Source organism: Mobula hypostoma, chromosome 11, assembly GCF_963921235.1.
Source record: "Mobula hypostoma chromosome 11, sMobHyp1.1, whole genome shotgun sequence".
NCBI classification, from domain to species: domain Eukaryota; kingdom Metazoa; phylum Chordata; class Chondrichthyes; order Myliobatiformes; family Myliobatidae; genus Mobula; species Mobula hypostoma.
In genome coordinates this window covers 106,185,974-106,211,147 of record NC_086107.1, presented here as the reverse complement: position 1 = coordinate 106,211,147, position 25,174 = coordinate 106,185,974, and the positions used below count along the sequence as shown (strand labels likewise).

At 48.6% G+C, this 25,174-nt stretch overlaps 1 protein-coding gene across 1 annotated transcript in view; it reads left to right on the top strand.

Moving 5' to 3' along the window:
* LOC134354071 (neuronal pentraxin-2-like) overlaps positions 1-24,381 on the top strand; it is a 64,008-nt gene extending 39,627 nt beyond the window's left edge. Inside the window, exons 2-5 of the mRNA XM_063062810.1 lie at positions 4,982-5,204; positions 17,468-17,712; positions 19,253-19,432; positions 19,975-24,381. Coding sequence (XP_062918880.1) covers positions 4,982-5,204; positions 17,468-17,712; positions 19,253-19,432; positions 19,975-20,208 — 882 coding nt within the window. The 3' untranslated portion in view covers positions 20,209-24,381. The remainder of the gene's footprint in view (positions 1-4,981; positions 5,205-17,467; positions 17,713-19,252; positions 19,433-19,974) is intronic.
* The last annotated feature ends 793 nt before the right edge of the window (positions 24,382-25,174 follow it).

The following is a 25,174-nucleotide window of genomic DNA, read 5'->3' as shown; positions in this document are numbered from 1 at the left end:
ACACACCTCACTGTCAGACACACAATCCACTGTCAGACACACAACTCACTGTCAGACACACAATCCACTGTCAGACACACACCTCACTGTCAGACACACACCCCACTGTCAGACACACAATCCACTGTCAGACACACACCTCACTGTCAGACACACAATCCACTGTCAGACACACACCTCACTGTCAGACACACAACCCACTGTCAGACACACACCTCACTGTCAGACACACAATCCACTGTCAGACACACACCTCACTGTCAGACACACAATCCACTGTCAGACACACAATCCACTGTCAGACACACACCTCACTGTCAGACACACAATCCACTGTCAGACACACACCTCACTGTCAGACACACAATCCACTGTCAGACACACACCTCACTGTCAGACACACAATCCACTGTCAGACACACAACTCACTGTCAGACACACAATCCACTGTCAGACACACAATCCACTGTCAGACACACACCTCACTGTCAGACACACAATCCACTGTCAGACACACACCTCACTGTCAGACACACACCTCACTGTCAGACACACAATCCACTGTCAGACACACACCTCACTGTCAGACACACAATCCACTGTCAGACACACACCTCACTGTCAGACACACACCTCACTGTCAGACACACACCCCACTGTCAGACACACAATCCAGTGTCAGACACACACCTCACTGTCAGACACACACCTCACTGTCAGACACACAATCCACTGTCAGACACACAACTCACTGTCAGACACACAATCCACTGTCAGACACACACCTCACTGTCAGACACACACCTCACTGTCAGACACACAATCCTCTGTCAGACACACACCTCACTGTCAGACACACAACTCACTGTCAGACACACACCTCACTGTCAGACACACAATCCACTGTCAGACACACACCTCACTGTCAGACACACAATCCACTGTCAGACACACACCTCACTGTCAGACACACAATCCACTGTCAGACACACACCTCACTGTCAGACACACAATCCACTGTCAGACACACACCTCACTGTCAGACACACAATCCACTGTCAGACACACACCCCACTGTCAGACACACAATCCACTGTCAGACACACACCTCACTGTCAGACACACACCCCACTGTCAGACACACAATCCACTGTCAGACACACACCTCACTGTCAGACACACACCTCACTGTCAGACACACAATCCACTGTCAGACACACACCTCACTGTCAGACACACACCTCACTGTCAGACACACAATCCACTGTCAGACACACAACGCACTGTCAGACACACAATCCACTGTCAGACACACACCTCACTGTCAGACACACAATCCACTGTCAGACACACAATCCACTGTCAGACACACACCCCACTGTCAGACACACAATCCACTGTCAGACACACACCTCACTGTCAGACACACAATCCACTGTCAGACACACAATCCACTGTCAGACACACACCTCACTGTCAGACACACAATCCACTGTCAGACACACACCTCACTGTCAGACACACAATCCACTGTCAGACACACACCTCACTGTCAGACACACAATCCACTGTCAGACACACACCTCACTGTCAGACACACACCTCACTGTCAGACACACAATCCACTGTCAGACACACACCTCACTGTCAGACACACAATCCACTGTCAGACACACACCTCACTGTCAGACACACACCCCACTGTCAGACACACACCTCACTGTCAGACACACACCCCACTGTCAGACACACAATCCACTGTCAGACACACAACTCACTGTCAGACACACAATCCACTGTCAGACACACACCTCACTGTCAGACACACAATCCACTGTCAGACACACACCTCACTGTCAGACACACACCCCACTGTCAGACACACAATCCACTGTCAGACACACAACTCACTGTCAGACACACACCTCACTGTCAGACACACAATCCAATGTCAGACACACACCTCACTGTCAGACACACACCCCACTGTCAGACACACAATCCACTGTCAGACACACAACTCACTGTCAGACACACACCCCACTGTCAGACACACAATCCACTGTCAGACACACACCTCACTGTCAGACACACAATCCACTGTCAGACACACACCTCACTGTCAGACACACAATCCACTGTCAGACACACACCCCACTGTCAGACACACAATCCACTGTCAGACACACACCTCACTGTCAGACACACAATCCACTGTCAGACACACACCTCACTGTCAGACACACAATCCACTGTCAGACACACACCCCACTGTCAGACACACACCTCACTGTCAGACACACAATCCACTGTCAGACACACAACTCACTGTCAGACACACAATCCACTGTCAGACACACACCTCACTGTCAGACACACACCCCACTGTCAGACACACAATCCTCTGTCAGACACACACCTCACTGTCAGACACACAACTCACTGTCAGACACACACCTCACTGTCAGACACACAATCCTCTGTCAGACACACACCTCACTGTCAGACACACAACTCACTGTCAGACACACACCTCACTGTCAGACACACAACTCACTGTCAGACACACACCTCACTGTCAGACACACAATCCTCTGTCACACACACACCTCACTGTCAGACACACAATCCACTGTCAGACACACACCTCACTGTCAGACACACAATCCACTGTCAGACACACACCTCACTGTCAGACACACACCTCACTGTCAGACACACAATCCAATGTCAGACACACACCCCACTGTCAGACACACAGCCCACTGTCAGACACACAATCCACTGTCAGACACACACCTCACTGTCAGACACACAATCCAATGTCAGACACACAATCCACTGTCAGGCACACACCCCACTGTCAGACACACAATCCACTGTCAGACACACACCCCACTGTCAGACACACAATCCACTGTCAGACACACACCTCACTGTCAGACACACAACCCAATGTCAGACACACACCTCACTGTCAGACACACAATCCTCTGTCAGACACACACCTCACTGTCAGACACAAAACTCACTGTCAGACACACACCTCACTGTCAGACACACAATCCTCTGTCAGACACACACCTCACTGTCAGACACACAATCCACTGTCAGACACACAACTCACTGTCAGACCCACACCTCACTGTCAGACACACAATCCACTGTCAGACACACACCTCACTGTCAGACCCACACCTCACTGTCAGACACAGAATCCAATGTCAGACACACACCCCACTGTCAGACACACACCTCACTGTCAGACACACACCTCACTGTCAGACACACAATCCACTGTCAGACACACACCTCACTGTCAGACACACAATCCAATGTCAGACACACAATCCACTGTCAGGCACACACCCCACTGTCAGACACACAATCCACTGTCAGACACACACCTCACTGTCAGACACACAATCCACTGTCAGACACACACCCCACTGTCAGACACACAATCCACTGTCAGACACACAACTCACTGTCAGACACACAATCCACTGTCAGACACACACCTCACTGTCAGACAGACAATCCACTGTCAGACACACAATCCACTGTCAGACACACACCTCACTGTGACACACAATCCACTGTCAGACACACACCTCACTGTCAGACACACAATCCACTGTCAGACACACACCTCACTGTCAGACACACACCTCACTGTCAGACACACAATCCAGTGTCAGACACACAACTCACTGTCAGACACACAATCCACTGTCAGACACACACCTCACTGTCAGACACACACCCCACTGTCAGACACACAATCCACTGTCAGACACACAACTCACTGTCAGACACACAATCCACTGTCAGACACACACCTCACTGTCAGACACACATCTCACTGTGACACACAATCCACTGTCAGACACACACCTTACTGTCAGACACACAATCCACTGTCAGACACACACCTCACTGTCAGACACACACCCCACTGTCAGACACACACCTCACTGTCAGACACACACCCCACTGTCAGACACACAATCCACTGTCAGACACACACCTCACTGTCAAACACACAACCCAATGTCAGACACACACCTCACTGTCAGACACACAATCCTCTGTCAGACACACACCTCACTGTCAGACACAAAACTCACTGTCAGACACACACCTCACTGTCAGACACACAATCCTCTGTCAGACACACACCTCACTGTCAGACACACAATCCAGTGTCAGACACACACCTCACTGTCAGACACACAATCCACTGTCAGACATACACCTCACTGTCAGACACACAGCTCACTGTTAGACACATAATCCAATGTCAGACACACGCCCCACTGTCAGACACACACCTCACTGTCAGACACACACCCCACTGTCAGACACACACCTCACTGTCAGACACACACCCCACTGTCAAACACACAATCCACTGTCAGACACACAATCCACTGTCGGACACACAATCCACTGTCAGACACACACCTCACTGTCAGACACACAATCCTCTGTCAGACACACACCTCACTGTCAGACACACACCTCACTGTCAGACACACAGCTCACTGTTAGACACATAATCCAATGTCAGACACACACCCCACTGTCAGACACACACCTCACTGTCAGACACACAATCCACTGTCAGACACACACCTCACTGTCAGACACACAATCCACTGTCAGACACACAATCCACTGTCAGACACACACCTCACTGTCAGATACACAACTCCCTCCTTGGCCATATGCACACCTTTTCATTCTGGCATCTTCCCCTTTCTTCTTGGTCCTGAAGAATGGTCTCGGCCCGAAACGTCGACTGTCTGCTCTTTTCCATAGATGCTGCCTGACCCGCTGTACCAGCATTTTGTGCGTGTCGCTTTGGATTTCCGGCATCTGGAGATCTTCTCATGTTTGTGACGCTAATACCTGATGTGCAGACTGTGTTTATGACGTGCTACCATTCTTGTTCTGTTCTGTCTTGCCTGCCGACTAGGGGGAGTTGTTGTCTCGGGGCAATGGTTCCTCAGCGACGCTGTCTGGCGTGCAGCAGGTCCACTTCTACCAGAAGATGCAGGAGCTGGAAGGCCAACTGCTTGCAAAGCTCTCCGAGCTCGAGAGAGAGCGCTCCCTCCTACAGAACAAGAGCGACCGGCAGAGGCACCGGATGGAGGAACAGCTGCAAGCTCTTCACCAACGCATCGACAATCTGGAGAAAGGTAAGCACGGGGACAGTCCTGGGGCACAGTGTGATGCCCGTTGCATGACACCAGCACAGAAGTTCGCTATCCAATCAGTAAATACGGGACAGCCAGGTGTGGCCCTCCTGAAAAATTCTCCGTGCCTTCTAGAGTTGACTCACCTACAAAGTTCTGCAGGAACTCAGCGGGTCAAGCAGCATCTATGGAGGAGCATTTCAGGCTGATGGAAGTTTTCAGCCCAAAAGGTAGACTGTTTATTCCCCTCCATAGATGCTGCCTGTCCTGCTGAGTTCCTCCAGTATTCTGTGTGTGTTGCTCAAGATTTCCAGCATCTGCAGAATCTTGCGTGTCCTCCGGTTTTTTGAGAGTTGACCCTCTCCTTCCTCCAGGTCACCTCAAACTCTACTGCCCACGTTGGAACCAATACCAGGTTTCATTCAATCATCCTTAAAAAAATACCTGCATTATAAATTACATTCTCTAATACCGCAAGATACAACATCAAAATATAGACAAAACAGTGACTAATACAACTAGTAACACAAGCTAAGTTAAATTAAAAGGTTTTCATCCTTACGGCGAATCATAAAAATTCTTATCCCCTGCAATGCCCAATGACCCATCATCCCTGCCTGTGTTTGTGCACCCATACTAAGTCCGGACTGTCTGTGCTTCAGATTTAATATACACATTGGTTTTCTGTTTCCTTCACAGTCTTACCCCCTCCCAAACCCCTCCATTTTTTTGAGGATGTAACTAGTAGAGTGGATAGGGGAGAACCAGTGGATGTGGTATATTTGGATTTTCAAAAGGCTTTTGACAAGGTCCCACACAGGAGATTAGTGTGCAAACTTAAAGCACACGGTATTGGGGGTAAGGTATTGGTGTGGGTGGAGAATTGGTTAGCAGACAGGAAGCAAAGAGTGGGAATAAACGGGACCTTTTCAGAATGGCAGGCAGTGACTAGTGGGGTACCGCAAGGCTCAGTGCTGGGACCCCAGTTGTTTACAATATATATTAATGACTTGGATGAGGGAATTAAATGCAGCATCTCCAAGTTTGCGGATGACACGAAGCTGGGTGGCAGTGTTAGCGGTGAGGAGGATGCTAAGAGGATGCAGGGTGACTTGGATAGGTTGGGTGAGTGGGCAAATTCATGGCAGATGCAATTTAGTGTGGATAAATGTGAAGTTATCCACTTTGGTGGCAAAAATAGGAAAACAGATTATTATCTGAATGGTGGCCGATTAGGAAAAGGGGAGGTGCAACGAGACCTGGGTGTCATTATACACCAGTCATTGAAAGTGGGCATGCAGGTACAGCAGGCGGTGAAAAAGGCGAATGGTATGCTGGCATTTATAGCGAGAGGATTCGAGTACAGGAGCAGGGAGGTACTACTGCAGTTGTACAAGGCCTTGGTGAGACCACACCTGGAATATTGTGTGCAGTTTTGGTCCCCTAATCTGAGGAAAGACATCCTTGCCATAGAGGGAGTACAAAGAAGGTTCACCAGATTGATTCCTGGGATGGCAGGACTTTCATATGAAGAAAGACTGGATGAACTGGGCTTGTACTCGTTGGAATTTAGAAGATTGAGGGAGGATCTGATTGAAACGTATAAGATCCTAAAGGGATTGGACAGGCTAGATGCAGGAAGACTGTGCCCAAAGTTGGGGAAGTCCAGAACGAGGGGCCACAGTTTGAGGATAAAGGGGAAGCCTTTTAGGACCGAGATTAGGAAAAACTTCTTCACACAGAGAGTGGTGAATCTGTGGAATTCTCTGCCACAGGAAACAGTTGAGGCCAGTTCATTGGCTATATTTAAGAGGGAGTTAGATATGGCCCTTGTGGCTACGGGGGTCAGGGGGTATGGAGGGAAGGCTGGGGCGGGGTTCTGAGTTGGAGGATCAGCCATGATCATAATAAATGGCGGTGCAGGCTCGAAGGGCCGAATGGCCTACTCCTGCACCTATTTTCTATGTTTCTATGTTTCTATCTCTGTAAATCTTCTTAAACTCCTGTGATATCTGCACTCTGGCCTCCTAATCTTCTCTGATTCTAATACCTGGGCCCTAAGCTCCAAATTTCCCTTGATAGAAACTGCAGAGAGTTGTGGACGCTTCTCAGCACATTACAGAAACCAGCCGTGAATTCTGTCTACAATTCTTGCTATCTCAGCCAGATAGCCACCATAATCAAGGACCTCATCTGCCTTGGACATTCTCAGCTTCCTCCTTCCCATCAGGCAGAAAATACAAAAACTTAAAAGCATGGACATCAGATTTAAGGAACAGCTTCTAACCCTGCTTAAGGTTTTTGCTGATGTTATGTAGGTATTTCATTTTTAGCAGTTCTGTAAGAGCTGAGATAAGGGGCTTTGCTGTTCAACTTAGGAACGTGGTGTCAGCCAGTCAGGATGGTGCAATTGGGAGAAGGTTCTAGAGAATGCTGGGTGGAGAGGTTTTTGTAAGGGAAACTGGTGTGGGTCGAGGTCTTTTTTGGCGGGAGCTGGGAGAAGACAGGAGGGAAGATGGCTGAGGATGCCGTCCCTGTTGCACAAGGTGCTTTGTGCAGATGAGTGGCTTCAAGGGGGAAGGGCCAATACTCCCGTGGGAAAGCCCATTTGTTTGGGATGGGTTTTGAGCGACATTTGGGAAGGTGGTGCGTGCTTTCACGCAGACTGAGGAACCAGCAGGTGATTTAAAGACAAATGCAAGATGAGCTCCAACTTATCTGCACATTTGCCTGTTTAGTTATGATGGGCCCGTTTGTTTTTTTTCTTTTTCTTTAATAACTGTTTGGTTAACATTCTTAAATATGCTTCCTTTATAATTGTATGCAGTGTATGATCTGTGATTTCTTGCCAACGGTGATTGCAGGGGGTGGGGGGAAGTAAATCTCACAGCACTCACGCAAACTGGGGTTTGGGTGGGTGAGACATCCCAACCTCACGGGTTTGGCGGGTCCAAGGTCGTGTACATCCTAGACGTACGGACCCTGAGAAAGGTGGGTTCTTCGCTGCAGAGTCCAGTGGCTGTTAGCGAGGGGCTAACGAGCTGCATTTTCAGAGACGCCCAGTAAAAAGGGGTTTCACCACTTTGATATATTCTGTTATGGACTTGCATCTTATTATCTGCCTGCACTACAACTTCCTCTGGAACTGTAACATTTTAACCTGCATTCAGTTATTGTTTTCCTTTGTACTACCTCAGTCCACTGTTGCAAGGAAACGAATCATAAACAGAAGAAATTCTGCAGATCTCCTCAACAGCTTTCAATTCCCTGGCCCTGACCGCTTAATTTTCACCATGGATGTCCAGTCCCTAATCACTTCTGTCCCCCATCAAGAAGGACTTAAAGCTCTCTGCTTCTTCCTCAGCAAAAAAACAACCAACCAGTTCCCCTCCTCTGTTTGGCAGAATTGGTCCTCACCCTCAACAGTTTCTCCTTTGGTTCCTCCCACTTTCTCCAGATTGAAGGGGGTAACCATGGATACCCTTATAGGCCCCAGCTATGCCCACCTTTTTGTTGGCTAAGTAAAACAGTCCATGTTCCAAGCCCTCCCTGGTAAATGCTGCCCAACTCTTCCTTTGCTACATTGACAACCACAAGTCGGTCCATGGCCTCCTCTTGCGCCAGATGAGGCCACTCTTAGGGTGGAGGAGCAACACCTTATTTTCCATCTGTGCAGCTTCCAACCTGATGGAATGAACATTGATTTCTCCTTCTGGTAAAAAAAAAATTCCCTACCCCTCCCTTATTCTTCTATTCCCCATTCTGGCCTCTTACCTCTTCTCACCTCCCCTTGGGTCCCCTCCTTCTTCCCTTCCTCCACTCTCCCCTCCTATCAGATTCCTTCCTCTCCAGCCCTTTCCCTTTCCCATCCACCTGGCTTCACCTGTCTCCTTCCAGCTGGACCTCCTTCCTCTCTCCCCCACCTTTTTTACTCTGGCATCTTCCCCCTTCCTTTCCAGTCTTGAAGAACAGCCCCGGCCCAAAACGTCGACTGTTGGTTCATCTCCACAGACTCTGCCTGACCTGCTGAGTTCCCCCAGCATTTTGTGTGTGTGTGTGTGTGTGTTGTTCCTGAGGCAGTCCCTGCTGTAGCTGCTGTCAGCGCTGGGGAGGGATGTGTCCATGATGGACCGGACTGCAGCCTCTTGTGCTCCTGTGTGATGAAATGGGATCAAGAGAGAGCAGGGTGATGAGAGACACGAATAAAGATTGTAAGACCTTCCAAAGATACGTAAGATACGGGCGCCACGGTAGCATAACAATTAGTACGACACATTAACTCAGGTTGGAGGAGCAACACCTCATATACCGTTCAGGTAGTCTCCAGCTCCTTGGTATGAACATAGAATTCGCCAACTTCCGGTAATTCCCTCCCCCTCCCTTCCCCTATCCCTATGTCACTCTGCCCCCTCCCCCAGCTGCCTATCACCTCCCTCACGGTTCCGCCTCCTTCTACTACCCATTGTGTTTTCCCCTGTTCCTTCTTCACCTCTCCTGCCTCTCCCGTCCCTGCTTCCCCTCCCCCACCCCTTTATCTTTCTCCTTACTGGTTTCTCACCTGGAACCTACCAGCCTTCTCCTTCCCACCCTCCCCCACCTTCTTTAAAGGGCCTCTGCCCCTTCCCTCTTCAGTCCTGATGAAGGGTTCCGGCCCGATACGTTGACCGATCTTTTCCATGAATGCTGCCCGACCTGCTGAGTTCCTCCAGCGTGTTGTGAGTACGACACATTTACCCCTCGGGCCGTTACAGAGTTCAATTCCAGCGCCACCCATAAAGAGTCTGTATTTTCCCCTCCCCACCCCGCGAAGTGCGTGTGTTTTCCCCAAGTGCTCCGATTTCCTCCCACATGCCGGGAAGGTTAATCATTGTAAATTGTCCCATGATTAGGGTAGTGTTCATTGTGTTTGTTGGGGATCACTGGGCCAGCGTGGCTTGAAGGGACCACAAGGGCGTTCCCTGCACTGTATCACTAAGTAAATTAATTAATCAATGAAATGTACCTGAGGCCTCCGTCGGCCGGGGTCGACCATCCCAGCTGTCGAGATACACAAGCCTGGGCAGGACAATATGGAGGGCAAGCTGTTGCACAAGTAGCAAGCTCCCCCTCTCCACATTGATCAATCCAAAGGAACAGCAGAGACTGATACAGTTTGGCCCCAGCGACATCGCAGGAGTTGCCAGTCAGCGTTGAGCTCAGCGTAGGACTGCCTTAGGGACTCCATCTCCGGGTCTTTCCCTCTCAAAGCCTTCTCCATGAGTGTGTACAACTGCAAGGCAGAGGAAGTTTGAGAGCAGTTTTCCTCCTCCTAGAAGAGCTTCCAACCACGGCTGATAGGCCCCAACTGCCCGAAGCGACTGGTTTCTAAGGTGCCAGTAACCCACCTTTGCCCCTTCTCCTGTCAGTAGCAATGGTCCTGCTGGGCTTGGTTGCTAAGCCACACGTGAAGGCCAGGAGCTGGACTGGTTGTCAGAGGCTACTCGAGGCACACGCCATTGGGGGCGTGTTTAATAGGTAGCGGGAGCTTGTCCCCATTACCAGCCCAGGCTGTAACAACCTGAAGGAACCTTAAGTATGTAAAATAGAAAATAGTAAAAGTTACTGTGTGTCCCTTAAAGAATCAGGAGAATTAAAGACGCAAATATGAGGAATTCTACAGATGCTGGAAATTCAAGCAACACACATCAAAGTTGCTGGTGAACGCAGCAGGCCAGGCAGCATCTCTAGGAAGAGGTACAGTCGACGTTTCGGGCGAGAGATTTAAAGATATTAAGTGATTAACTTGTTTCTGTTTTCAACAAAGAATACACAGAATACGTTCAGGAAATTGTGGAGGACTATAGACTGAGGGCAGTGAGGAGTTGAAAAGAATTAGAATTATTAAAATATTAACACTGGAGCAAAGATGGAAATGCAATAAATCCTCAGGACATGATAAGCTGTATCCTGGGGATATGAAAGAGGTGACCATGGAGATAGTGAATGCATTGAGCATCACCTTTCAGATTTTCACATTCTTTGGAATGGTTTCTATGGTTTAGGAAAGGAGAGGGAGAGAGAGAATAAAAACACAACGATAATCCATTAGATTGGCAGGGAGAATGTTAGAGTTTATGACTCAGGAAGTGGTCGTTAGGCAGTGAAAATAATAATAGGACTGGGCGGAGTCAACGTAATTTAAGGGATAGGAAAACAACAGGAATTCTGCAGATGCTGGAAAGGAAATTGTTTGCAGATGTGTTGGAATTCTTTACGATTCTAGCTCACTGTTTAGACAAGGGTGAAGCCGTTGCTGTGATGTGTTTGGACTTTCCGAACCTTAGATAAGGTGCCAAACAAAAAATTATTAAATAAACTTAAAGTGCACAGTATAACAAAAACACAAGGGATTCTGCAGATGCTGGAAATCCAGAGAAACGCACTCGAAATGCTAGAGGAACTCAGCAGGTCAGGCAGCATCTATGGAGAGGAATAAACAGCTGATGTTTCAGGCCAAGACCCTTCTTCAGGACTGGAAAGGAAGGGGGATGGAGCCATAATCCTGGGGAATGAAAGCCAAGCCGTAACAATGCTCACTGATTGTGCTGGGGTGGAAAACTCTGGTACCAGACAGGGATTATTCACAGGGCACCGGATAACTCCACACATAGAAACATAGAAAATAGGTGCAGGAGTAGGCCATTCGGCCCTTCGAGCCTGCTCTGCCATTCAGTATGATCATGGCTGATCACCCAACTCAGAACCCCGCCCCAGCCTTCCCTCCATACCCCCTGATCCCTTTAGCCACAAGGGCCATATCTAACTCCCTCTTAAATATAGCCAATGAACTGGCCTCAACTGTTTCCTGTGGCAGAGAATTCCACAGATTCACCACTCTCTGTGTGAAGAAGTTTTTCCTCATCTCGGTCCTAAAAGGCTTCCCCTTTATCCTCAAACTGTGACCCCTCGTTCTGGACTTCCCCAACTTCGGGCACAATCTTCCTGCATCTAGCCTGTCCAATCCCTTTAGGATTTTATACGTTTCAATCAGATCCCCCCTCAATCTTCTAAATTCCAACGAGTATAAGCCTAGTCGATCCAGTCTTTCATCATATGAAAGTCCTGCCATCCCAGGAATCAATCTGGTGAACCTTCTTTGTACTCCCTCTATGGCAAGAATGTCTTTCCTCAGGTTAGGGGACCAAAACTGCACACAATACTCCAGGTGTGGTCTCACCAAGGCCTTGTACAACTGCAGTAGTACCTCCCTGCTCCTGTACTCGTATCCTCTTGCTATGAATGCCAGCATACCATTCGCCTTTTTCACCGCCTGCTGTACCTGCATGCCCACTTTCAATGACTGGTGTATAATGACACCCAGGTCTCGTTGCACCTCCCCTTTTCCTAATCGGCCACCATTCAGATAATAATCTGTTTTCCTGTTTTTGCCACCATGATAGTCTTGCTCCAGATTACATCATACCTTTTTCCAGCCCAATAATCTCCAACCCACCCCATAATCTGTGCCTTCTTCCAGCAGTCCTGATCAAGGGTTTCAGCCCAAAGCATCGACTGTGAATTCCTCTCTATAGAGGCTGCCTGACTTACTGAATTCCTCCAGCATGTTATGTGTGTTGCTTAAAGTGCCCAGTTATGAGGGAGCACAGAGACATAGATGACAGATTATGGTTAAGGAATTCAAGTGCAAAGGCAATGCCTCAAAAAGGCAGCGTCCATCATTAAGGACCTCCATCACCCAGGGCATACCCTCTTCTCATTGCTACCTTCAGGGAGCCTGAAGATATACAATGATTCAGGAACATCTTCTTCCCTTCTGCCATCCAATTTCTGAACAGACAATGAACTCCCAGTATTTTTCCCCTAGTATTATATATGTATAGCTAAGGTGCCTAAGACTTTTGCACAGTATTGTATTTGCCAAGGTGGAGTGTGGAGCAAATCTGGCGGGAGCAAAGGATGTTGGGAATGGTGAGGGTGATGCGCCAAGGGAAGGGTGTGGGACAGATGGAGCAGGAGGAGTGACAGGGGTTGGGGTGTGCGAGAGCGGACACACCCAGCCCCAAGACACCAGGCAAAGTCGTCTGATTCCAAACAACTGGTTTATTGATCATTATAGAATGTCTCTCTGGTGCTTCCCGCTCCCTCCCCTCTCCCTTCCCCTTTCCCAACCATGATTCCCCCCTCCCTGCCCCTTTCGACTCTCAGTCCACAGTAGAGACCCAGATCAGAATCAGGTTTATTATCATTCACATATGCCATAAAATTTGATTTTTTTTGTGGCAGCAGTACAGTGCAATACATAAAATTAATACAGTACTGTGCAAGAGTCTTAGACATCCTCTCTCTCTCTCTCTCCCCCTCTCTCTCCCCCCCTCTCTCTCCCCCTCTCTCTCTCTGTCTAAGATTTTTGCATAGTGCTCTATGTCAGTGATATTAAACTGATTCGGATCCTGATTTTTGGGTTGGAAGGCTATGGCCAGTTGGTTTCCTCAGGAATCGATGTCGGGGCCCCAGCTATTCACAATGATTGCCAAGTTTGATCTATAAAAGTTTACAATCAATAAAAAGCTGAAAGGCAGTGTGGTCTCTGAGAGAGATGCAGTGAGACACCAGGAATATACATAGTGGCCACTTTAATAGGTACCTCTGCACACCTGCTTGTTAATGCAAATATCTAATCAGCCAATCAGGTGGCGGCAACTCAATGCATAAAAGCATGCAGACATGGTCAGGAGGTTCAGTTGTTGTTCAGACCGAACATCAGAATGGGGGATGACATGTGATTTAAATAACTTTGACTGTAGAATGATTGTTGGTGCCAGATGGGGTGGTTTGAGTATCTCAGAAACTGCTGATCTCCTGGGATTTTCACGAAAACAGTCTCTAGTTTACAGAGAATGGTGCAAAAAACATCCAGTGAGTGGCAGTTCAGTGGGCAAAAATGCCTTGTTAATGAGAGAGGCCAGAGGAGAATGGCCAGACTGGTTCAAGCTGACAGGAAGGTGACAGTAACTCATATAACCACGTGTTACAACAGCGGTGTGCAGAAAAGTATCTCTGAATGCACATCATGTCAATCCTTGAAGTGGTCGAGCTATACCAGCAGAGGACCACAACGGGTTCCACTCCTGTACCTAATAAAGTGGCCTCTGAGTGTAACTGCCAGCTACGTGAAGATCAGGGAGGTGGCAGATGGAATATAATGTGGAAAGTGGGGTCATAACAGATGGCTGGAAAAAAAATAAAAGAAGATTTTTTTTTAACGGTGAGTGTCTGGAGCATTGTGTTCAGAGGGATTTGAAGTTAAGCATGCAGGTTTAGAAGCCAGTTTGGAAGGCAGACAATATGTTGTCCTCATTGCAAGAGGATTTGAGGACAACAGCCGAGACATCTTGGTCTAATTATGTGGAGACCTTTGGACAGTACATCTAAAATATTGTGCATAGGTTTGGTCTCCCTCTCTAAGGAAGAATACCCTTACCTCTGTGATATTTCAGTGAGAATTCCCCACATTGATTCCTGGGATATAGAGTCTGTCCCATGAGGACAGTTTAAGTGAACTAGGTCTGCACCCTCATGAGTTTAGTAAAATGGGAGATAATCGTATTACATATTTCAAAGGCTTCAAAGCTACATTTAATGTCAGAGAAATGTATGCAATATACATCTTGAAATGCTTTTTCTTCGCAACTATCTACGAAAACAGAGGAGTGCCCCCAAGGAATGAAAGACAGTTAAATGTTAGAACCCCAAAGTCCCCCCACAGCACCCCTCCCTCCTGCGCTTAAGCGGCAGCAAGCAATGATCCCCCCTCTCCCCAATGCAAAAAAAAAGCACGGCTCCCACCACCGAGCACTCAAGTGTGAGCAAAGCAACAGCAAAGATACAGACTTGCAGACACCCCAAAGACTTCGCATTTCACCCGGTATTTGACATACCACAGGCTCTCTCTCTCTCTCCCTAATAAGGGAGAAAGTGATGTCTCCGTTTCACAGCGAAGAGGGGAGACGTAACTTGCTGGTTTACGATGTTAAAAGTCTGTTATGCCACTGTCTTCGAGCTCTGTGCCCAAAGATCTCGAGTCTCTGGACACACAGCCGCAGATCTTCCGACTCTCCCAACGACACACAGAATTCCTGTTGTGACATCGACCTTCGATCTGCCCAGCTCCAGAGCCCCGAGATCCTAGGCCTCCAAAGGCCAGCTGAATTCTTAGGCTGAGCCCCGACGTGCCGAACAACGGCCAGTTATGAAAACATGAGAACGGGTCCCATTCCCGCAAAGAACCAGAGTCAGCGTGTAACTCCAGGTCAGGGTCTTCAAAAGAACCCTGATAGGGAAAAATAGAGATTTTAAAGATGGAAACTGAGCTGTTTCCAAAGATGCGAGCAAAGGAGTCGCTGTTTAGCGGCGTCATCACTCCGCTCCACCTATGGGGCTTGACATTGGAGATTCAGGTTTGGGGGTGTAAACACAGGGGCATAGGCTCCAAACAACGCGGTTTTTTACAAAGCAGAGATGAAAAGAGAATTCTTCATTCAAAGTGTTGTTTCTTCTACAGTGTGTTGTTTCATTGATGTGAAACTTCTGACAGCTGAGCACTCCCTCGGTACTGTCCCTCTGACAGTGAGACACTCCCTCAGTACTGTCCCTCTGACAGTGAGACACTCCCTCGGTACTGTCCCTCTGACACTGAGACACTCCCTCAGTACTGTCCCTCCGACAGTGAGACACTCCCTCGGTACTGTCCCTCTGACAGTGAGGCACTCCCTCAGTACTGTCCCTCCGACAGTGAGACACTCCCTCGGTACTGTCCCTCTGACACTGAGACACTCCCTCAGTACTGTCCCTCCGACAGTGAGACACTCCCTCGGTACTGTCCCTCTGACAGTGAGGCACTCCCTCAGTACTGTCCCTCCGACAGTGAGACACTCCCTCGGTACTGTCCCTCCGACAGTGAGACACTCCCTCGGTACCGTCCCTCTGACAGTGAGACACTCCCTCAGTACTGTCCCTCCGACAGTGAGACACTCCCTCCGTACCATCCCTCTGACAGTGTGACACTCCCTCGGTACTGTCCCTCTGACAGTGTGACACTCCCTCGGTACTGTCCCTCCGACACTGTGACACTCCCTCGGTACTGTCCCTCTGACAGTGAGACACTCCCTCAGTACTGTCCCTCTGACAGTGTGACACTCCCTCGGTACCGTCCCTCCGACAGTGTGACACTCCCTCGGTACCGTCCCTCCGACAGTGTGACACTCCCTCGGTACCGTCCCTCCGACAGTGAGACACTCCCTCGGTACCGTCCCTCCGACAGTGAGACACTCCCTCGGTACCGTCCCTCCGACAGTGTGACACTCCCTCGGTACCGTCCCTCCGACAGTGAGACACTCCCTCGGTACCGTCCCTCCGACAGTGAGACACTCCCTCGGTACCGTCCCTCCGACAGTGTGACACTCCCTCGGTACCGTCCCTCTGACAGTGTGATACTCCCTCGGTACCGTCCCTCCGACAGTGTGACACTCCCTCGGTACCGTCCCTCCGACACTGTGACACTCCCTCGGTACCGTCCCTCCGACACTGTGACACTCCCTCGGTACCGTCCCTCCGACAGTGAGACACTCCCTCGGTTCCGTCCCTCTGACAGTGAGACGCTCCCTCGGTACTGTCCCCCCGACAGTGAGACACTCCCTCAGTACTGTCCCTCCGACAGTGAGACACTCCCTCAGTACTGTCCCTCCGACAGTGAGACACACCCTCAGTACTGTCCCTCTGACAGTGTGACGCTCCCTCGGTACTGTCCCTCTGACAGTGAGACAATCCCTCAGTACTGTCCCTCCGACAGTGAGACACTCCCTCGGTACCGTCCCTCTGACAGTGAGACACTCCCTCAGTACTGTCCCTCTGACAGTGAGACGCTCCCTCAGTACTGTCCCTCTGCCAGTGTGGCACTCCCCCAGTACCGTCCCTCTGACAGTGTGGCACTCCCTCAGGGCTCCCTCGGTACCGTCCCTCTGACGGTGAGACGCTCCCTCGGTACTGTCCCCCCGACAGTGAGACGCTCCCTCGGTTCCGCACCCCGACAGTGAGACACTCCCTTGGTACTGCCCCCCCGCGACAGTGAGACACTCCCTCGGTACCGTCCCTCTGACAGTGTGACACTCCCTCAGTACTATATCAGGGGTAGTAGATAGAATTGCGACTTTTGCCAGAGATGAATGATCATAAAATCTAAAATCAGTATTTTTACTTCTTCCCAACAGAAACCACTGCTTATAAATTGCAGGAAAGTTACAAAATATCACTGCCTGTGCGGACAAACTATATGTTTGCCCAAATGAAGAGGAGCCTTCCGGAACTGTACTCTCTGACCGTCTGTGTGTGGCTCAAGTCTAAGGCCAGTGTGGGGATGGGAACCCCTTTCTCCTACGCCGTGCCCGGACAGGTGAATGAGATTGTCTTACTCGAGTGGGGGAAGAAGCCAGCTGAACTGCTGATCAACGATAAAGTAAGTTCTGATTTCTTGAGCGATTGAGTGAATCACTCATGCTAGAAGCCCTCCCAGTTGTAGCAGGGAGGCTAGAATTGGACAGGATGTCCCTGCCTAGGGCATTGCATCTCGCCTCTGAGAGGGACTCTTTGGGTGGTTGGAAAGCAGGGTGGGGCACTGGGGCAGAAGGCAGAGGTGCGCATCAGTTTGGGTTCAGTGCTGACTCTGGGTGCTGCCTTAATGGGATTTGTACGTTCTCCCCGTGACCGCATGGGTTTACCCCCGGGGTGCTCCGGTTTCCTCCCACAGTCCAAAGACCTGCTGGTCGGTTGGTTAATTGGTCAATGTAAATTGCCCCGTGATTAGGTTAGGGTGAAATCGAGGATTGTTGGGCGGTGTGACTCAAAGGGCTGGAAGAGCCTATTCCGCGCTGTCTCTCAATAAATAAGTAAAAAAAGTAAATAACGAACATTGATAAGTGTAGGTAGTTAAGAGTTGTCTGCCCTGGGTAGAGGCAGATACATTGGAGTCATTTAAGAAAATGAGTCATTCTGTTGGGCACGTGGCCAAGTGGTTGAGACGTTTGTCTAGTTACCTCAAGGTCGCCAGTTCGAGCCTCAGCTGTGGCAGCGTGATTGTGTCCTTGAGCAAGGCAATTAATCACACATTGCTCTAGTGTCCGTGCAAGGAGTAGTGCCCCACACAGACTTCCAATCTGCGCCTTATAAGGCATGAAAATGCTCGACGCAGGCCTCTCATGGTCTGAGTCAACATTCCCTCCCTCCCCTAAGAAACTCTTAGGTTGGCATATGGGTGGCTATGTAGGAGGGAAGGGTTAGATTGATCTTAGAGAAGGTTAGAAGGTTGACACATATTGTGGGCTGAAGGGCCTGTACTGTGTTGTAATGATCTACGTTGTATGTTCGAAATGTCAGTCTAGTGGGCATGGCTTTAAACCAGGGGATCCCAACCTTCTTCATGCCATGGACACCTACCATTGTCCATGGGAGGGGTCCGTGGGAGTCCATGCTTTGTAGTGAGAGTGAGAAAGGAGATGTATGGGGGCGAGCTTTTCTGCACGGAGAGCTGTAGGTGGTCTGCCAGGGGAAGCAGTGGACGCAGATATGATAGAGGCACTGAAGAGGCTTTTAGAGGGGCCCATGAGTATGCAGGGAATTGTGGGACAGCTGTCATGTACAGGCAGTGAAGATTTAGTTTAATTTGGCATCATGCTCAGTACAGGCATTGTGGGCCGAAGGGCCTGTTCTGTGCTGAATTGTTCTATGAGAGTGGCTAGGCTGTAGGAAAGTCATGGGTCAGCTACTGTAACCGATGAGCATGGCCTGAGTGCAAGCACAGATTCAATGGGCTGAATGGTCACCTTCAATATTATAAGGAAATATGAAAAACCCTGTGTGGGGCAAGATCCCCTGGTGCCTTTGGTCATCCACTCCAGTTGCCTGGAATGGTGTGTGTGTTGGCATCCTGTTGTTTCCATGGTTTCTGCACTGACGACAGGCGAAGCAAAGTTCACATCGAGATGAATTGGTGCTTCTAGGTGGCGCGGCTGCCATTGAAGATTAACGACGGACGGTGGCACCATGTGTGCATCACCTGGACGACCAGGGACGGCCAGTGGGAGGCTTACCAGGACGGCACGCGGCAGGGATCAGGAGATAACCTGGCACCTTGGCACCCAATCAAGCCGGGAGGCACTCTGGTCCTTGGGCAGGAGCAGGTCAGTACTAAGAAAGTGATCCAACCATCCCTTCCCTCTCCATTTCCATCATACTCTGTCTTCTCCATCCCCTCTCCATTCCTTGTTCCATGGAGAAGTGATTCTATAGATGACCCCTCTGTTGGCCAAGCATTACTGGATGGGGAACTGGTTGGGGAGCTTCCTACTGCTGTGAAAACTACACTTGGGTGGTTCACCAATCTGCTGGAAGATCTTAGCTGGTCAGGCAGCATCTGTGGAAGGGGAAGGACTTGTCAACGTTTCAGGTCAAACCCTGCAGGCTTTCGACATGAAGCATCGAGAATTCCTACCCTCTCACAGACGCTGTTCGACCTGCTGAGATCCTCCAGTAACAGCTGCCTCTTGGTTCCTCCAGCTGGGATAGAAACAGGAATGTGAGTCCATTTAGAAGAAGCTTCACTTCCTGGTACGTCTGGTGAGGACTTTTTCCTCTGTCTCATCCCCCTCTGATTTTGTGTGTTTCTCTCTATATCGGGTAGCTAAGCTTGTGACTTGGGTCCCTCTGTTCTTTGCTTGTGCAGGATATGGCCGGGGGAAGATACGACGCGGCGCAAGCCTTTGTCGGCGAGCTGGCGGAGTTCAACGTCTGGGACAGGATTCTAACAGCGGCCGAGATCCAGAGCATCGCCAACTGCTCGTCCGATCCGGTGGGCAACGTCCTCTCCTGGGAGGGTAGCGGGATCGATCTGTTCGGGGGGGCGACCAAGTGGCCTTTCCAGAGGTGCAGCCAAGGTACCGTCTCCAGGGAGGACTAATCCTTCGCCCCTTGGCGTTGCCCGCCCTTCACTGGGCCAGCTACAGCCGAGGCCAGCTTCTGCACTCTTCACTATGTCTCCAGAGTGGCTGGGGTGCCTCCAGGGGTGCGTGACCGACGGCGAGCGCAGACGAACGAGACTCAGGCTTCTCCAAGGCCAACACTCTGACTGGAAGCCTCGCTCACCCGTCCAGACCTGCACTCGTCTGCCCGTGCTTCCCAACTGTCTGTTCCCAGCGGATGAGGCAAACGCTTGGAGTGTTGGATTGGAAAACCAGTACCCCTGCAGGCACTGGCCAACAATCATGTACCATTCCAGTGTACATAGCTGTTCATGTGTGGACCTACGCGCTTGGGGGCAGGGGGTCACCAGGCTTTCTCTGGCCAATGTGTGGTAATGTGTCGAGTGAGGGTGTAAATTTGTTCGTTTTGATATTTATGATATTCGGATGAACCCTTTCTGTTTGTGCTTCTGACATCACAAACTCACAGAGCCCAGGTCAATAATCTCACTGCCCCAAATTCAACAGAAGACTATTGGCAATCTCCAGGAGGTTTGCTGTCTGCTTTATGTCGTTCTGAGTGTACGTGGTCCTCATGCATCACACTAACACCCGAGACCCTGATTGGCCCTCAGTTCTCTGATTAACTCACAAGAGGACGTAATTTTAAGGTGATTGGAGGGAAGTAGAGGGGTGATGCCAGAGGTAGGTTTTTCACACAGGGAGTGATGATGGGTGCATTGAATGCCCTTGCAGGAGTGATGGTAGAGGCAGATACATTAGGGGCTTTTATGAAACTCTTAGATAGGCGCATAGATGATAAAAACATAGAGTGTTATGTATGAGGGATTAGATTGCTCTTAGAGTAGGTTAAAAGGTCAGCACAACATCGTAGGCCCAATAACCTGTTCTGTGCTGTAATTTTCTATATTCTATGTTTAATTAGTCCTCCGATAATCCCAGAACGATGCCTCAATTAACCTGTATCAATCTCGAGTCTCTCGGCCTTGAAGGTTCCTCGATTTCCCAACCATCCCTCACTTGAGACTCGATCTTCTCACCCCCAATCGATCCTTAAACTTCAGTTGACAATTGATTCTTCATAACCTGCCTCACTCAATGCTTAAACTGAAGGGTTCATCCTGTGCCAAATCAGCTAGATGCCCAGAGGGAGAAAAACCTGTAAAATCCACCAAATCTCTTCAGTTAGTACCTTTTGGTGTTTTCAATGGGGAACTGTTATAGTTTTTTTTAAAAGCAGAATTCTTTGTTAAAGGCAAGTTGTTTAGGACATTAGAAAACAACATTGCAGCCTAAACCCATAATGTTGACTCTAAGGGCATCCCAGGGACCATGGCCACCTCTCAAACAACAACCTAGTACTAAACACGGAATGAGGGTGGTCACCCAAAGGGATGTAACGGCCTCGTTTCTATCTGACCTTTATGTTGTAATGTACTTTGAACTTTGAACTTTACTTGTTAATCTCGGTATTGTCAACGCTAATCGTTTGCATATGTTTTTCAGATGAATTTGACGTTAAAGGCCGGTGTAGGTAAAGCGGAGACATTTGCAGTCAGTTAATCTGGCTCCAGTGTTGGACGATATTGTCCATCTAGCTCTGACCAGCCTAGGCCCGGGATTATAAAGAGGTATAAACAGCAAGAAGATGGTCCCTCCACCAGGGATTAAGTATTGTCCATGTATAAATATTCAGCTACCAGGACAGTACGTCCGTCAAAATACAATGCGTTACTGGAAATAACTCTAGATATGCAGCTTGGCTGGTTGACGGTTGGGTTGAGTTGTTCGCCATTCCTGGGAATCCATTTGCAAACGTTTCATCACCATGCGAGGAGACCTCATCAGTGTACTATTCATTGGTGGTGTGTCCTCTGAATGAACTGCACACTGACGATGTCTCCTCGGATGGTGGCGAAACGTTTGCAAATGGATTGCCAAGATCGAAGAACAACTCAACCCAACCAAAATGTATTACTGAAGTACATATGTTATCTTATACTACCTTGAGATTTAATTGCTTGCATAATAGATCTATAGATACATACAGTGGAAGGTTATAACTCTAGACATCCACAGGAAGGGTTTATTTCTCCTCCTGAGTACTTATTCTACCATTGTTTTCACTAGTATGGACACAATGGGCCAAATATCCTTTTTTTTGTGCCATAATCCCCACCCCACCCTATTTTTTAAATAACCCCCACCTACCCCTCGTCTCCTATCTTTAATAATTCACCAGCAGTAGTTTTCAAAGAAACACTTTTTTTATTAACTTCCCTCTGATAACTCTCCTTGGTGGTTCTGTGACCATTGAGACTCCAGGGGCAATTTAAAGAGATGGACAGACCTCAAAGAGTTGCCACTCTTTGAGCTGTAGAATGGAGATTTGCCTCATTATGGTGAAGCAGCCGTCAGTTTACAAACGTTACTGGTAAACGCTCACTGAATGATATGTTCGCTTCTTCCCTCATGTACGTGAACTCTGGATTTTGACATGTGTCCTTAGCATGTGTTAACCTGTTGGTTGTTAAATGTGACCTGATTCCGACAAGGCTGCTAAACCCATTCTCTGCTCGTGTATGAGCAATGCTGCTGTTGTCCGTGTCTTTCAATCGCTGAATATCGATGGTCTGTCAATCTCTTTCGAAACGATCACTAGTTAATATCTTTCGATACTGTGTGGTATTTGTGGTGACTTATGCAGATTCTGTTACATCGGAACCATTAAATGGGCTACTGTTACACAAGCCTTCTGCAGTTGTGCATGTTTATTGTGGCATCCTTCAGTGAGTGAAGCATTCTGCAAAATCCCTACAGTGGGAGAATCTAAAATTTCGAATTGACTCAACAAGTGCTGGAAATTTGAAATTAAAACAAAAGAAAAATGCCGGAAACTCTCAGCAGGTCAGGAAACACCTGTGGAGGGTGTTAGAGAAATTACTCAAGTACTCCATTTGGGCATTTCAGACTTCGAAATGAAGAGAGCTTTACTCACGATATCATGGGGAGTGGAACCGCTAACGGTGGGTTTCGAACTCCAAATAATACAGAGAGCACAGCTCCTTTCATACACGTACAAATCGATTGCAAAAGCAAAGTCTGTTCTATTCCCTCGTGAATTACCTTGATTGCCTTGTGAATTACTAAAGGTAAGCTAGGTTCATATGCAGTTCTCTTGTGATAAGCTACACTCATAGCAAGAGGCAAAGTTTTAAAAAATCAGTCCCATATACGTTTAACAAAGAGTTTGTCCCATATCCTTGAGGCTAATTCTTTCAAGATAAGCTACTGCATGTATTTATTCTACGAACTGTCTCTGCTAAAAGACTCAGCCATATCTATAACAGACTAAGCTGCAAGCTATTTTCCACACTCAAAAAGCCAATATTAACCCTTTGTCTATCAAAATTTTTTCCTCCACAAGGGAGAACTTATTCACTGCCCATTCCACCATGGCGTTTAAGGTATCAATGAAGGTCCTTCATCTCTGATTGCTGTTTCATTGTTTTTTGACCAGTCAGGGTTGTTAGACCCTGAACCTAGTCCACTCTTAGCCTGGCCTCTACCCTTTGACCTGTTGGGTATGTGTGACCCTACCAAGAGCCAAAGCACAAGGCCCGTGACTCCTGCCAACTGGGTCTCTGGGTCATTGAGGCACGTAAGACTCCAAACCCTACGACAAGGTTGCAGTCCTCTTGGAGAAAGAGGAGGGAGAAACAGAAAGGTAATATTTTGGGTAGGAGAGCTTTTATCAGAGCTGAAAAGAAATGAGAAAACAGATTAGTTTTCAGGTTTGGAGAGGGTGGGGAAGGAACAGATAGGATAAAAGGAGTATCTCTGATAGGATGAGACCAGTATTGCCATGGTGATATGCTAATTATGAAGCTCACAGGTTGGTAGAGAGAGAGTGAGAGAGATCATAAAGGGTAAAAGCTGTGAAATAAAGGTCAAAGCTGTCGCAGAGAGATGAAAGTGAATGCTGAAAGACAGGTCAGGCAACGGACAGATCAAAGATGTACAGGTTTTTAGGTTAATTGGCCATTGTAAATTATCCCGTGATTAGGCTATGATGAAATTGGGGGATTACTGGGCAGTGTGGCTCAGGGAGCTGGAAAAGCCTACCCTTTGATGTATCTCAATCAAGCAACAAATAAATAAGTACATATTACAGAAAAATAACCTGCAGCCAGTCCTAAGAAGTCAGAGAAAACAAATCACCTGAATTCATTGAATTCGATATTACATCCCAAAGCCTGTGATGTCCATAGGCCAGGGGTTCCTAACCTGGTCTCCACGGGCCCCTTGTTTAATGATGTTGACCCACAGCATGCAAACGGTTGGGAACCCCTGCCATGGACAGACAATGATGGGCCTGCTCCTCAACATTGCATTGAAACAGTGTAGGAGCCCCCGGACAGACGGGTCGGAGTGGAAATGGGATACAGATGAGTCTGAGTCTGCAGCCTGGAATGTTGGCTCTTTTTCTCCTCTGATGGTGCTGCTGGGCTGCTTGGTGTTCCCACTCCAGATCTTGTTCCTCTCTGACGCTGAGCATCAGAGAGGCCAGCTCTCAGGGTCTCACTGCAAGAAGGCATCTATGTCGTCGCCACATGGCTTCAAATTGGGGAGATGATTCCTTTCATTTTTTAATATTCTTTTATAGGACGTGAACGCTGTGGGTCTGCAACGTCCCTTCCGAATTATCCTTGAGATGGCAGTGAGCTTGACATTGAACTGCTTCAAGTGGAGCGTGCTGCTTGGGGGAGAGATCTAGAACCAAGATGCAGCATCAAAGATCAACATAAATAAGTACATATATGTCACCATAAACAACCCTGAGATTCATTTTCTCGTTGCCACACACAATGAATTCATAGCATACTAACCAGAACAAAATCAATGAAAGACTGCCTGACTTGGGTGTTCAACCAAGAAGATGAG